Source organism: Schistosoma mansoni, chromosome 3 (genome assembly GCF_000237925.1).
Source record: "Schistosoma mansoni strain Puerto Rico chromosome 3, complete genome".
Taxonomy (NCBI): domain Eukaryota; kingdom Metazoa; phylum Platyhelminthes; class Trematoda; order Strigeidida; family Schistosomatidae; genus Schistosoma; species Schistosoma mansoni.
This window is the reverse complement of record NC_031497.1, coordinates 19203635-19216202: the sequence shown is the minus strand read 5'-3', so window position 1 is coordinate 19216202 and position 12568 is coordinate 19203635. Positions and strand designations below refer to the sequence as shown.

Here is a 12568-nt window from a genome sequence, read left to right as displayed (position 1 = left end):
ATTGGGACAAAACGTCCAATCCAGTGCTTCCAGGTTTTCCATGGTCGTCTAGCTTCAATTGACTCATGATTTCAACTACAGAAGAATGACTAAAATCTTCACAAAATCCCCTTCTCAAATAAAATTTTGTTGACCAATTTGTAAATCTAGTTAAAAAATCATATAATTTTAAATTACAGTTTAGATATTTAAAGTTGAATGATTAATCATAGTCGGAAGGAGGCTACAGATCCAGAATCTGCACTCATCACGTAAACGACTGACAGTCTTGATTACTTTTGCAACACAATTTATGAATAAATAAAATCCTTAAGATGTGGAATAAAAATAGCTTTTTCATAAACTTCAATTTTCCGTATGGTGTTGACTTGTAACACAAGAATTTCTAAAACCATAATGATGAATTGATAAATACTTATAGATTTCATGAATGTTTTTCCTACAAATTCATCATTGATGTATAATTGATAAATATCATGAGTACTCTACATGAAACTGTACGTTGATAACATACCACAGTATAATAGCTACTGGTTATTCCTGTAATATTAATAACGAATACCAATCTTCAAATAGATTATTGTATTTAGTCAGTGTACATTATTTGATTTGACATCCATTATACGCGAAACTTCACGCTGACATTTCAAACTGTCAAGTTTTAACTAAAATCTATGTCTTTTTAATGATTTATAAAATAATATTAATTCTGTAATCCAGACTTTACTCCTGAGACAATCTGATGACGGTCAGCATTTTGGATGTAACTACACTTCTTTGCGAATTTTCACACCGGAAAGAGTCACAAATAGGACGTAACGCGCATTCCACTGCTAATCAGTATCGAACTCAGCTCAAAAGTCTGGTTATTGTAGAATAACCCAAGTATGTGCAGATAAATATGAAAAAAATATAGTTTCTATTTATTAATAGTAACTGTGGATTGAGTGGAGTTAAAAATTAACATCGTGGTATGCCGACTCAGTGGTCTAGAGTTTAAACGTCTGAGCACGAGACCGAGGATCCTGAATTCTATTACCAGATGCGGGGATGTGGAGGTACACTGCTGAGGATTTCTATACTATGGCGAAACGGCCATCCAGTACTTCCATATTCTCAATGGTTATCTAACTTAGATAGGTTCGTGATTTCAATGAAATAATCAATGGTGTTTAGATGATGAATATGCACAGACTTATCAGTTGTACTAGTTAGTTAAAACTGAATTCGGCTGAAGACTGAACAAAACTGTCCTTAATTAAAGTGACAGTAACGATATACAAAAAGGTTTAAATTACCTAAAGCTCTTCTCATTTCTTCAGTTAAATGACTTAATTTATTTAAATTTTGTTGCATTTGCTGTTTTTCTGCTGCTAATATTTTTTTACGTATATATTGATGCATACTAGTCGGTGGTGGGAAACGAATCAATGCAGGTTTAGGTAAAGCAATAACTTCTAGAAAATAATTTGATAAACCGCCAATAGAACCAGGAAGACAACGTTTTGCTTGTAAATTGATATCTTTATATTTTGAACAAATTAATTTTGTTTTCAATTTTGTTGTGCTTTTATTTACATTATCTTTCCATAGATACGCTATTGGTGCTTCACTTAATGCTGCTTTCAAATTACACAGCTGCTTTTCTCTATGTCTGATAATTGAATAAGCGATACTTTGACGAGTCTGGTTTTTTTCACAAATTGAGTATTTGCTTTGTAAAAGATGTTGTATAGAGCATGGAGTGTCAAGCTTTGAAGGTTTCGGTGCTTCTTGGTCATTAGCATTGTCTTCCCCTTCATTTATTGTTTCAAGCCATGATGAAATATTTGGCTTAAAATGATAATGAAAATATTTTAAAAAAACACAGAATGAGAACAATTATGGAGTGGAGGTTTTCGTCTAATTAAGTCAAATACATTTGATTTTTGGATGACCTTGAGCGAGTTTAGGTGAGAGTACAAAACAGAACACGTTACACAACTCGCGAAAACTGTAAAGAAATTGGAACTGATGAAAGTATTTAATCGGGCACTAAGAAGTTTAGCAGAATTTCTATTGAACTTAATAGAGAACATTGTTGAATCAATTACTATGTAGGCCCACTATTAACATATATTTCAGAAAGCCTATAATACGAGAGAACTAGTGAATTTAGTAAAATAAGATTGAGAAATGTTAATAGGTGTCAGACCATCATGTAGCTTCTCTTTGGTTGATGAATGACCTTTGATTAACTTTTAATGATTGAACACCAACTACCGTGAATATTATTGGATTAATAGACCTCAAGTTTGACCGGTGTTCCCAATCAAAATTGCCACAATAAATTTAAAAAGTACGGGTATTTCTATGCAATTCACTAACAACTGAAGTTCTTGACTTTCACAGATCGCATTTTGCAGTTACAAAACACAAATATGAAATGTATCAATGATTTGTCAAAGTGTTGGAACTGTGTTTTGTTTTGATTTTCCTTGCATCCAAAGTCAATCTCATCCCAATCTACCCATTAGAAAGAGTTCGGCAAATTTTCTGTATATCCCTTGATCTCGTTTCACAGTATTCTTGAATAAGTTGATTGATTGATCGGTGTTGTTGTTTGACAGTGACCACCTGCAATGTAATCCAATTGAACTATTCATTATTATAGGGAGAGACTTGTGGAGATTGTGGGATTTTCAAAGTTTAAGATTACGAACTAATCTTAGTTATGCCTCAGTGATCGAAAGCTGAAAAGTTCGCGAGCGAGACCTAGGGTCCTGGGTTCGACTACTAGATGCGGGAATGTAAATACGGACTGCTGGTGGAGTTCTATAATAAGATGAAACGGCCGCCCAGCGATTTCAAATTTTCGGTTGTTGCCCAACTAAGACTAATTTGTACTTTGGTACTATTGATTGTCCAGCGTTCTGTTTAACACGGAATCTGTTTCTATCTAAGGGTAAAACAGCTACGAAATTCGTTTAGGTGAAGAAATACCGAACGTGTTTATCAAAAATATCCCAACCGATAGTAATTATAATAGACATTAACCGGGTAGTTATACAATCATTTGGCGTCATGTTGATAATCAATTACTAAAAATGTTATTTTTACGACATTTAATTTGATTTTCGTTATATTATTTAAAAATTTCAAAATGATACTTTAGATTATTCAATTTTCGAGAGATTTTATTTGAAATCTGTAACCAAAAATTTTCCAGAAACTAATAAATCAGTTGTAATATTACTTAGAGAATTTTAATTCAGTAGTACATTGATTTCAAATAAGTATTAGAGGTGATAATAATAAAAAATGGATATAACAGGTGGTTTAAATTAGTCTTCTCACTCTATGTATACTAAGATAATATGTTAATATGATGATAGGACTAGTCACGTTATATCAGAACCAGGATTCACGACCCAGAATAGAGAACTAGAGTATAGACTAGACAATACTTTATTCCATACAATTACAAACATTTACCCTCAGTGAGTCCAGGTTAGAAATCAATGAAAGGATAGGAAATCATATCTTTAATAGTCCGTAGCCCATAGTCGTTTGTCCATACTCAGTGACCAATCATTAGTTTACTTTCATCACTTATATCTTAAATTTATTCATGAAAACTATAATTTCAGTAGATTACTTCATATCTTTCTGATAATGTTGTATCCCGTGGAGAACTATGAATGGTAAGTTTGAGGACTATTTATGGACCAATATGATATGTATATTTCCTGTTGTATAATTGCTAAGTAACTTAACTATTCATATTCATGTTCCTTTTATTATGAGCTTTATTTTGACCCATAGACTATTATCATACAGTATATCATTCTTCAGTTATCCCTAGTCCATTTATTACTGTTCCCCCTGTTCACAGCTACATTTGGATAAATCTTGTACAAATGTTATTTCCTATTTTATGGTTCGATGTGGTCAGTTTGTTTGGTATATAAACCCAGTATGTTTGAGAATAATGATTCATATTGCAGAGGCTGTTATTGGTGTTTTGGACTTAACTGGCTGGGCTAGGCAGAAAGCAGGACTGATAAGTACTCAAGACTGCTCATACGACTTTTGTGTATCATTGGATCCGATCGATAAAACACTGCTCTCCAATCGGCGGTCTCATAACGTCATATATATTAATTGGGCAAGAACGAACGCACTCAACCGATACAACAGATAACTAGCATTCTTTTTAATGTATCTTCATATTAGTAAGATTTATAATATATTCTATATATGATGATTATATTAATTTAAATAAAATGTTTATTTCATATTAACAGAAAAATTCATTTCCAGCTTCTAAGGAACATATATCTTTTTACTGATAGAAAAGCAACTGAGTCAATTGAAGCTAGACCACCATCAAAAACCTGTGAGTACTGGACAGCCGTTTCATCCTATTGTGGGACTCCTCATCAGTGCGCATCCACGATCCCTCACTCATGAGATTCGAACCCAGGACCTATCAGTCTCGCGTGCGAGAACTTAACCTCTAGACCACTGAGCCGTCATTCAACGGTGTTAATCTCTAACTTCAATCAATCCATGAAGTTGAGCAACCACTCACAAATGTTTTTAGTGAGTTACTATCTCACAACACACCTGGTTGAACTCCACTGGTTACTGCTTCTCACTAGAACTTCAGGAATTACCTCTTGAAGACAGTCACTAGTGAGCATATGATCATTATCAGAAGGTGGTTTTGTGGAGATTTTAGTAATTTTTTATATAGATGAAATCATGAGTCAATTGAAGCTAGACCACCATGGCCGTTCAGTGCTTCCAGGTTTTTCATGGTTGTCTAGCTTCAATTGACTCACGATTTCACTATATAAGAATTACTAAAATCTCCACAAAACCCCCTTCTGAGAAGAGAAAATGTTAAGATTGTAGTGATTTGAAACCTAGTTACTAAGGTAATTTAGTTACTTACCATTATCAGTAGTATTACACAATTATCAAATTAAGTTATTAAAAATATCTAAAAAAAAGGTTGAAAACTATTTAAACAATGTAGTTTGTAACAATTTTTTTCTAAAAAGTTAATTGATTATAATCTTATTAGAGAAAAGGATCAAATTACATGTTACATTATTTAGTTAATTGATTTTCTTTTTTTAAACAATTTAATAGTAGGTTGTTTGTGGAGATTTTTAGTAATTTTATATATATAGTTGAAATCATGAAGTATTTCCTGGAGTTCTAGTGAGAAGCAGTAACCAGTGGAGTTCAACCAGGTGTGTTGTGAGATAGTAACTCACTAAAGACATTTGTGAGTGGTTGCTCAACTTCATGGATTGATTGAAGTTAGAGATTAACACCGTTGAATGACGGCTCAGTGGTCTAGAGGTTAAGTTCTCGCACGCGAGACTGATAGGTCCTGGGTTTGAATCTCGCGAGACGTGATCGTGGATGCGCACTGATGAGGAGTCCCACAATAGGATGAAACGGCTGTCCAGTACTCACAGGTTTTTGATGGTGGTCTAGCTTCAATTGACTCATGATTTCAACTATATATAAAAAATTTAATAGTACATAAGAATTAGCAGGTTAACTTATTTAACTCATATTTAAACTAATGCACACTCTATGTATATAATGTTATCATATTTTTGTGTAGTAAATGAATCTATTCACTGAATGTGTAAAAAGAATTTTTTTTAGTTATATCAACTTTAATATTACAATGAAGACCTAAAAAGGATGTGATGTTAAGTTCTCTCTTGAATTCTAATACAAATACACCGTGAACTAAAATTTTAAAAAAAACCCTGAAACGGTATTTGTTTTTGTTTTTTTCAACTGTATGTTATTGACCGGTCAACAGTTTCGATTGATATTTTCAACTTGATGAAATAGTTTTTTTCCCATGGCACATAAGTCACTTGTTTTTTAAAGTTAGCATGATGAATTGGTCTTAGTAGGACAACCACTGAAAGCTAAGGAGCATTGGACAGCTATTTCGTCGTAGTATACTACTCCACAGTACTGTGCCTTCACAACTCCACCGATGCTCAAATATATAGCCTTTCAATACTACAGCAAGCCCGTAACCTCTAGACTACTGAGGCGGTACCCATTAGTTTACATTATTAGCTTCAATAAATTTGCTAAATTGTACAACCATCTACCAAAGCCTCATATTCCATATGATTAAACTCCACTGGTCACAGAGGACTACTGACGTGTATTGTTGAGTAATTTCAAGTTAGGATGAAACAGCTGTTTGGTGTATTCTAGTTTTCTCTGACTTAATAATCTAAAATCAGTCGGTGAAATAAATTATGAAAATTCAACAGTTTCCACAAAACCCCCATGTTGTTATTCGTCTTTTCAAACTTATAGAGATAGCTTTGAATTCTTGTAGCAATAAAATAAAATAGAATACATTTCAAAATCCGTTATGAACGATCATTTTAATGAGGATAATAACAAAAAATTCTTATGCCATTTATCCTATCTACGAAAATTGTAATGGATGCTAGTCACAAGATTGTTTGTAAGTAGTGTGTAGTAGAAAGTGACGTTTAATTTGTTACGATTGTCACACCGAGTGATGAATTTCAGTGCATTGAAAGCACGACGTTGGCAAAACACTTGGAGACTAGATGAGAAAGGCTTGGTAACTTCTCACACTAAATCCTTACCTCCCGTTTGTTATCATGTTTCACAAAATCAATAAAATAAATGCAACAAACTTTATTTTAATAAATTTAATGCATAATATGATGAACTTACTTTAATCAATTCAGTATTGATCTGACCTTGTTTAAATTCTGCGTCTTTTATAACACTTTCTGTAGTATTCCGATTAGATGTTAATGATACAATTTCATTTGAACGAATAACTGGTAGAAAAGGGGATAATACTGGTAATTGATTTGTTAGTTTCATTTCTGATGAAATGGTTTCATTATTTTGATCATGTAATACTTCGTCCTTCTGTCTTTGTTCTAAGTCTCGTTCTTGTTGTGGTTGTGGTTGTTCTTCGTTTTCTTCCTCTTCTGTCTCTCTTGTTGACTTTAGTTTATTTTTAGATTTACTAGAATGTTTTCGATAAAATTTCAAACTTTGTTTCTTTTCATTACGACCTCGTCTGGCTAATTTTCTTGATTCTTTGTATAAACGATTCATTTTAATTGCAGTCTTAATAATAACAATAATAGTAAATGGTGGAATTATATTTTACTGTCAAAGTTTCCAATATAATTTCTAAATAATCATTTAATAGATTATCACTGAATATTTATTAATGTTTTCTAGCCGTTGGAAATTCAGTTATACACCCTTTGTCAATATGGATATTATCAATATACGTAATAATGTAGTAAATGATTGTATTTCCGACGTTTCGTGACTTAATGTAGGCTACTTCTTCAGACCGAATAAATTATTTTCTCTGAAGAAGTGGCTCACATTAAGTTACGAAATGTCGGAAATACAATTTTTTTACTCATTGAGTGATAGCAAAAAAATATATTTATTATTAACTTTCTACTAAATGCTCAATTTATTTGAAACTTTCAGAAGGGGTTTTGTGGAGATTTTAGTGATTTTTTATATAGTTGAAGTCATGAGTCAATTGAATCTAAACCCCCATGGGAAACCTGGAAGCACTGGACGGCCATTTCTACCTATTGTAGTTAGTAAATTAAATGAAAATATAAAAATATCATAAACAGAAATTTAGCAAATACTAGCCAAACATTATGAATAATAATTCATTTGAGAGTAATCCTTTATTCATTCACATTTAATTAATTGTCAAGTTTTCTATTTAGTTTTCAATACTTCTATAATAGAAGTCATACTATAATAAAACATCACTTTCATTATAATACTTATCATAAGAATACCAAGTAATTTTATAAAAAAAAATTTCAAAGCCTATGCTATTGGCCTAGATCTATTTTATTACGTTTAATCATACTACAATATTTTGTAGGTATCAACGTCAAGGTTAGACTTGATAGTTTCAAATAATTTTATAGTTGAATTCATGAGTGAATTGACGCTAGGCCATCATGGAAAACCTGGAAGCACTGGACAGCCGTTTCGTCTTATTATGGGACTCCTCAGCAGTGCGCATCCACGATCCCGCGATTCGTATATTTCCAACAAAATCAATAAAAGGGGGTTTTGTGGAGAATTTAGTAATTTTTTTATATAGTTGAAGTCATGAGTCAATTAAATCTAGACCATCATGGAAAACCTGGAGGAGTCCCACAATAAGACGAAACCGTCGTTCAGTGCTTCCAGGTTTTCCATGATTGTCTAGCTTCAACTGACTCATGATTCCAACTATGAAAATACTAAATTCTTCACAAAACCCCTTCTGATCTTTATTATTTACCTTGAGTATGAAGTAATTGTTAATATACTCTTGTCTTTTCCTCTATTTTTCCTGAATGCTCCTTAGTAAGGTTGGTAGATTAGCTGGACTATTGAGTTGTTATTATTATGTATGTGTATGTGAAGTAAGCGTTATTCTCTGTTTGGATTGTTTTTCGTATTGTTCAGTCATACGTTTAAGAGGAAGAAACTTATATGATTTCAGTGTCTTTCTGTTGCTTAAGACTTATTATCACTTCATACCTTACCTCTTTCAGTATTGATAAAAAGCAATTATTGCACTACATGTAAGTGACTGAAATTATATTTAATTATTAGAATTATTCAATTTGAATCCATTCTAAGAAAACAGAAGTAATTTTATCTACTTGTGAGAACTCTACATAGTCAAATTCATTAATGGACTAATTAATTAATCGTCAAAAACATGTTGGATTGGATAGTTTTATTGTTCACTATTGTGACTTCACAGAAGTACATGGTTAAGGTGACTACGAGATTACTTAATGTTTATTAATAATGACAAGTCCTCACTAGGAACCGTAACTGCTGACGTTTTCCTTCCTTCTACATGTGAGAACTCTACATTAGAATTAATAAACACTTATCAAATTTTATTACATTCATTAAGTAGACAGCTGAAAATGTAAATTTCTAACTTGACCTACAGTTTGATAAAATAGTGTTTCAATTTTCTCTGATATCAGTAATTCTATACAATATATCAGGTCATGAAAAAAATATTGATTTAGATACAATTTCACCTTTAATTGCACCATCATATGATAGCCTCGTGATAATTCTAAGGATATATTTTAGAAGCTTTACAACATCGATACTCATTGCAGAGAATAAAGACGTTATGCTTAGACGATAATGACTCTATTGTGGGATAATAAAACATCAAGAAAAAATGATTTTATTTTTCTGGAAAATGTCATGTTTAATTTAAACTAAACACTATCTCTCTGGGATGTATGTTGTCTATTGTTTTATTAGTTAAGAAAACTTTATGGTAGTAGACACGCTTTAATCAGTGATCAACCACTTCATAAACAGTAATACCATGATAGAATTTAATATATGGCTATTAATGGAGCAGCTGTAAATAAAGTAGGCATTATAATAATAATCCACTGGTGATAATAGTTATGGATCAGTTTAAAGTTGCAAGCACAAACCATGTATATTTGATCGAAAGTGTTGTGATCACTGCAATACTTTTAGGTAATGATAGTTTTTAATTGTGATGTTGAATGATAGATATGTATCTCTGGTAATTTATCAGCTAGATGTCCTGTACTCTTCAATTTCTAATTATTCTCTACCTAAAATGAGTTCCTAATGAAAGTTATCTTAAAATGATGTAGAAAAGACCTATAACTCAGGTGGATGTTTTCAGTTGTTTTAAGTTCACAGACTTGTGTGGCTTTGTTACAGTTCTAGAAAACAAGGTCAGAACTAACTTCACGTAGAAGTGAAGTTCTGGTGATCTTATCAGTGAATGGTTATATTCAGAGGTCACTTCAACTTTATTTGTCTTTACATTTATGTTAACTGTCTGTTTTGGTTGACCTCTGGTTACATGACTGATTGATTTCGCCATACAGATTGGCAAGTGGAGTTTATGCTAATATGACTACTGACTACTACTGATTACTAATCTAAATCCCATACTTCCATAAATTTTCCGACATTCTTTGAATTTCCCTTGATTTGAAATTCTAACATTTTCCCAATCAAATTCATATCTGCGGTCACCCACGTGCATTGATATGAGTAATAACATGTTATGTTGTCTCGCAGCTAGTTTGTGTTCTTGTATGCATAGATGAAGGTACATCCACCTTGTCCAATACAATGTTTCCTGTAGTGGTATGATTTCTATTGTAGCTGATATCTTTATTTGATATTGAACATTGAAAGGATGTTGTATTTTTATTTTGTACTTATTGGACATAACATCACTTTAATAGTAAGAATAATAACATCAGTAATTATCAACATGACATGCTTTCTTTCTCTTTGAATATTAAATGACAACAAACATATTAGTTCTATATTAATACACTCCCCATATTCGTGAACAGTTCAGTAATGTTGCTGATTACATAACCTTTAGTAGTGAATGGTAGCAACTTATGAAATTTTTGTTCATTCTTACTTTGTACTAAATAGTCACATTTCTGTTTACATTCATGTTAACCTACTGATTAATGCAATTTTATGTCCAAAATATAATGTAAGTCTTGTAGGTCTTTATTTTGATCTCTGAAGGTGTCGTTAGGGTATACTAACTAAGTACTATATACTAAAAAAAGCAACTGTTGAGTACTTCTTCATGCAATTGGTGATGATAGACATTATCAAAAGCTAATGATTTCAAAGTTACCCAACGACTAATCTTTTTACACTAAAAATGCGTTTATTTCTGTATTGAATTATCAATTTTTTAACAAGAGTACATCCAGGTGACCTTGAAAAGTGGTTTTTTGCCGTTTCATAATATTTAATTGTGAGCTTGTTTCATTTTATAAAGACAAATCATAGAATCAATAAAGACTTTATTGATGTAGACAAAATGTCCTTTTTAAGTTCAGAACGATTGATTTGATCAGCTGATCCAGAGATGGAGATTGAATAAGTTAATTTCATATCGTTCAAACTATTCATGATAAGAATGATCTCGAAGAAATTGATTAAAATTGAAACGAAGCTTCATGTCATCATAAATGTACTAAAAGAACTATAATGTCTAGAACTTAAGTTCATCTGTCATGATGTTCTTGGATAATTCTACCAGAGATCTATCTAATCTATATTGAATTCTACTGTTATATGATCTATGTTAACGTTTGGTTAAATAACAAACTGTTTAGACTGATTTACGTATCTTGAGATACCATTATCCAAACTAAAGTTACGCATTAAATCAGTAATAGTACTTTTCATGGAAGACCTATCATGAAAGTGTTGAATTTGATTGGTCTTTGCTTTCTTATAATTTGATTGGTGGATTACAATCAGAGCTGGATGAAATTTCCTATGAATTATCAACTAATTTTTTATTAACTCTCACTATCTGTCTGTTACTTAAACTGTACTTTTCACAAAACATTTCTCCAAACAGGACCACTTTAATTCTGGAAATATTTAATCTACATAAAAATTTTAACTAACTTGGTTTTCTGTAATAATAAAGTTAAAATCATAGTCAAAAGTGTTTATTTGTAATTTAGAAAAGAACAGTCTATCATGTCATTCCATTATTTATCAAAACTTGTTAAAGATAGCATTAACCAGACACATCCTGGAAATAACTTCAGCTTTGTAGTCACTAGTGGATTAGTCCACTTTTGATACAGGATCTTTGTTGATTCAATGAGGTAACGTAAGATGACAACCAATTAATTGTTTACTTTTATGACCAGTTAAATATTTTTTAAGATAGCTCTCCTCAAAATGACATGATTTTAGTCAACCTTTAGGAGTCTTCATCAACAAAAAAAAATTGAATCTTTGAAGTGACAAATTCATTGTTTTTACCTGGTCAAACGAAAACAATATCATTCATCCACTATGTTTTAAAGTACTGGTCTACGTTTCCAACTTCAACGTACTCCTAATATAAGGGTAAACACCATTTACTATCAGCAATAGGTATGTGGCCTAATTGTTAACTTGGTAACATTTCCCCATATGAATAGACTGCTATACATCAGTAATGGTCATGGAATTATTATTCCATCATCAATCTTGTCGAGAATTAATTCGATTTTTTTTATCTAGTCAATATTATAAAAACCATTTAACATTGTTTCTATTCAAGTTGCAGATATGTATACCTTCAAAAGTAACACTTTATTTAGATGTTTTAAAAAAGTTTTAAAAATAAACGATAATGTTTCATAATTCTATTTTTAATAGCCTCATTAAGTGGTCCATTCTCTAGCTTTGCCAAGAAGAGAAATGGACCACTTAATGAGGTTATTAAGAAGCTTGATCTATACTGCCGCTATATCGACGACACATTCATTGTTGTAGATCAGAACACCAGTAAGGATAAATTCCTAGAACAATTCTATTCCTAGCGATATCATATATTTACAACTGTATTTTTGTAAAATTTGTAAATAATATTAGGAAATAGTTGAAAGCGTGAGTCAATTGAAGCTAGACCAGCAGGGAAAACCTGGAAGCACTGGACGGC

At 31.8% G+C, this 12568-nt stretch overlaps 1 protein-coding gene across 1 annotated transcript in view; it reads right to left on the bottom strand.

The window, feature by feature from the left end:
• The window catches only part of Smp_029930 (hypothetical protein), a gene marked incomplete at both ends in the record, with an annotated part of 14991 nt that overhangs the window by 1334 nt on the left and 1089 nt on the right, over positions 1-12568 (bottom strand). The window contains 3 exon segments of the mRNA XM_018799533.1: positions 1299-1833; positions 6745-7134; positions 7140-7152. Coding sequence (XP_018651312.1) covers positions 1299-1833; positions 6745-7134; positions 7140-7152 — 938 coding nt within the window.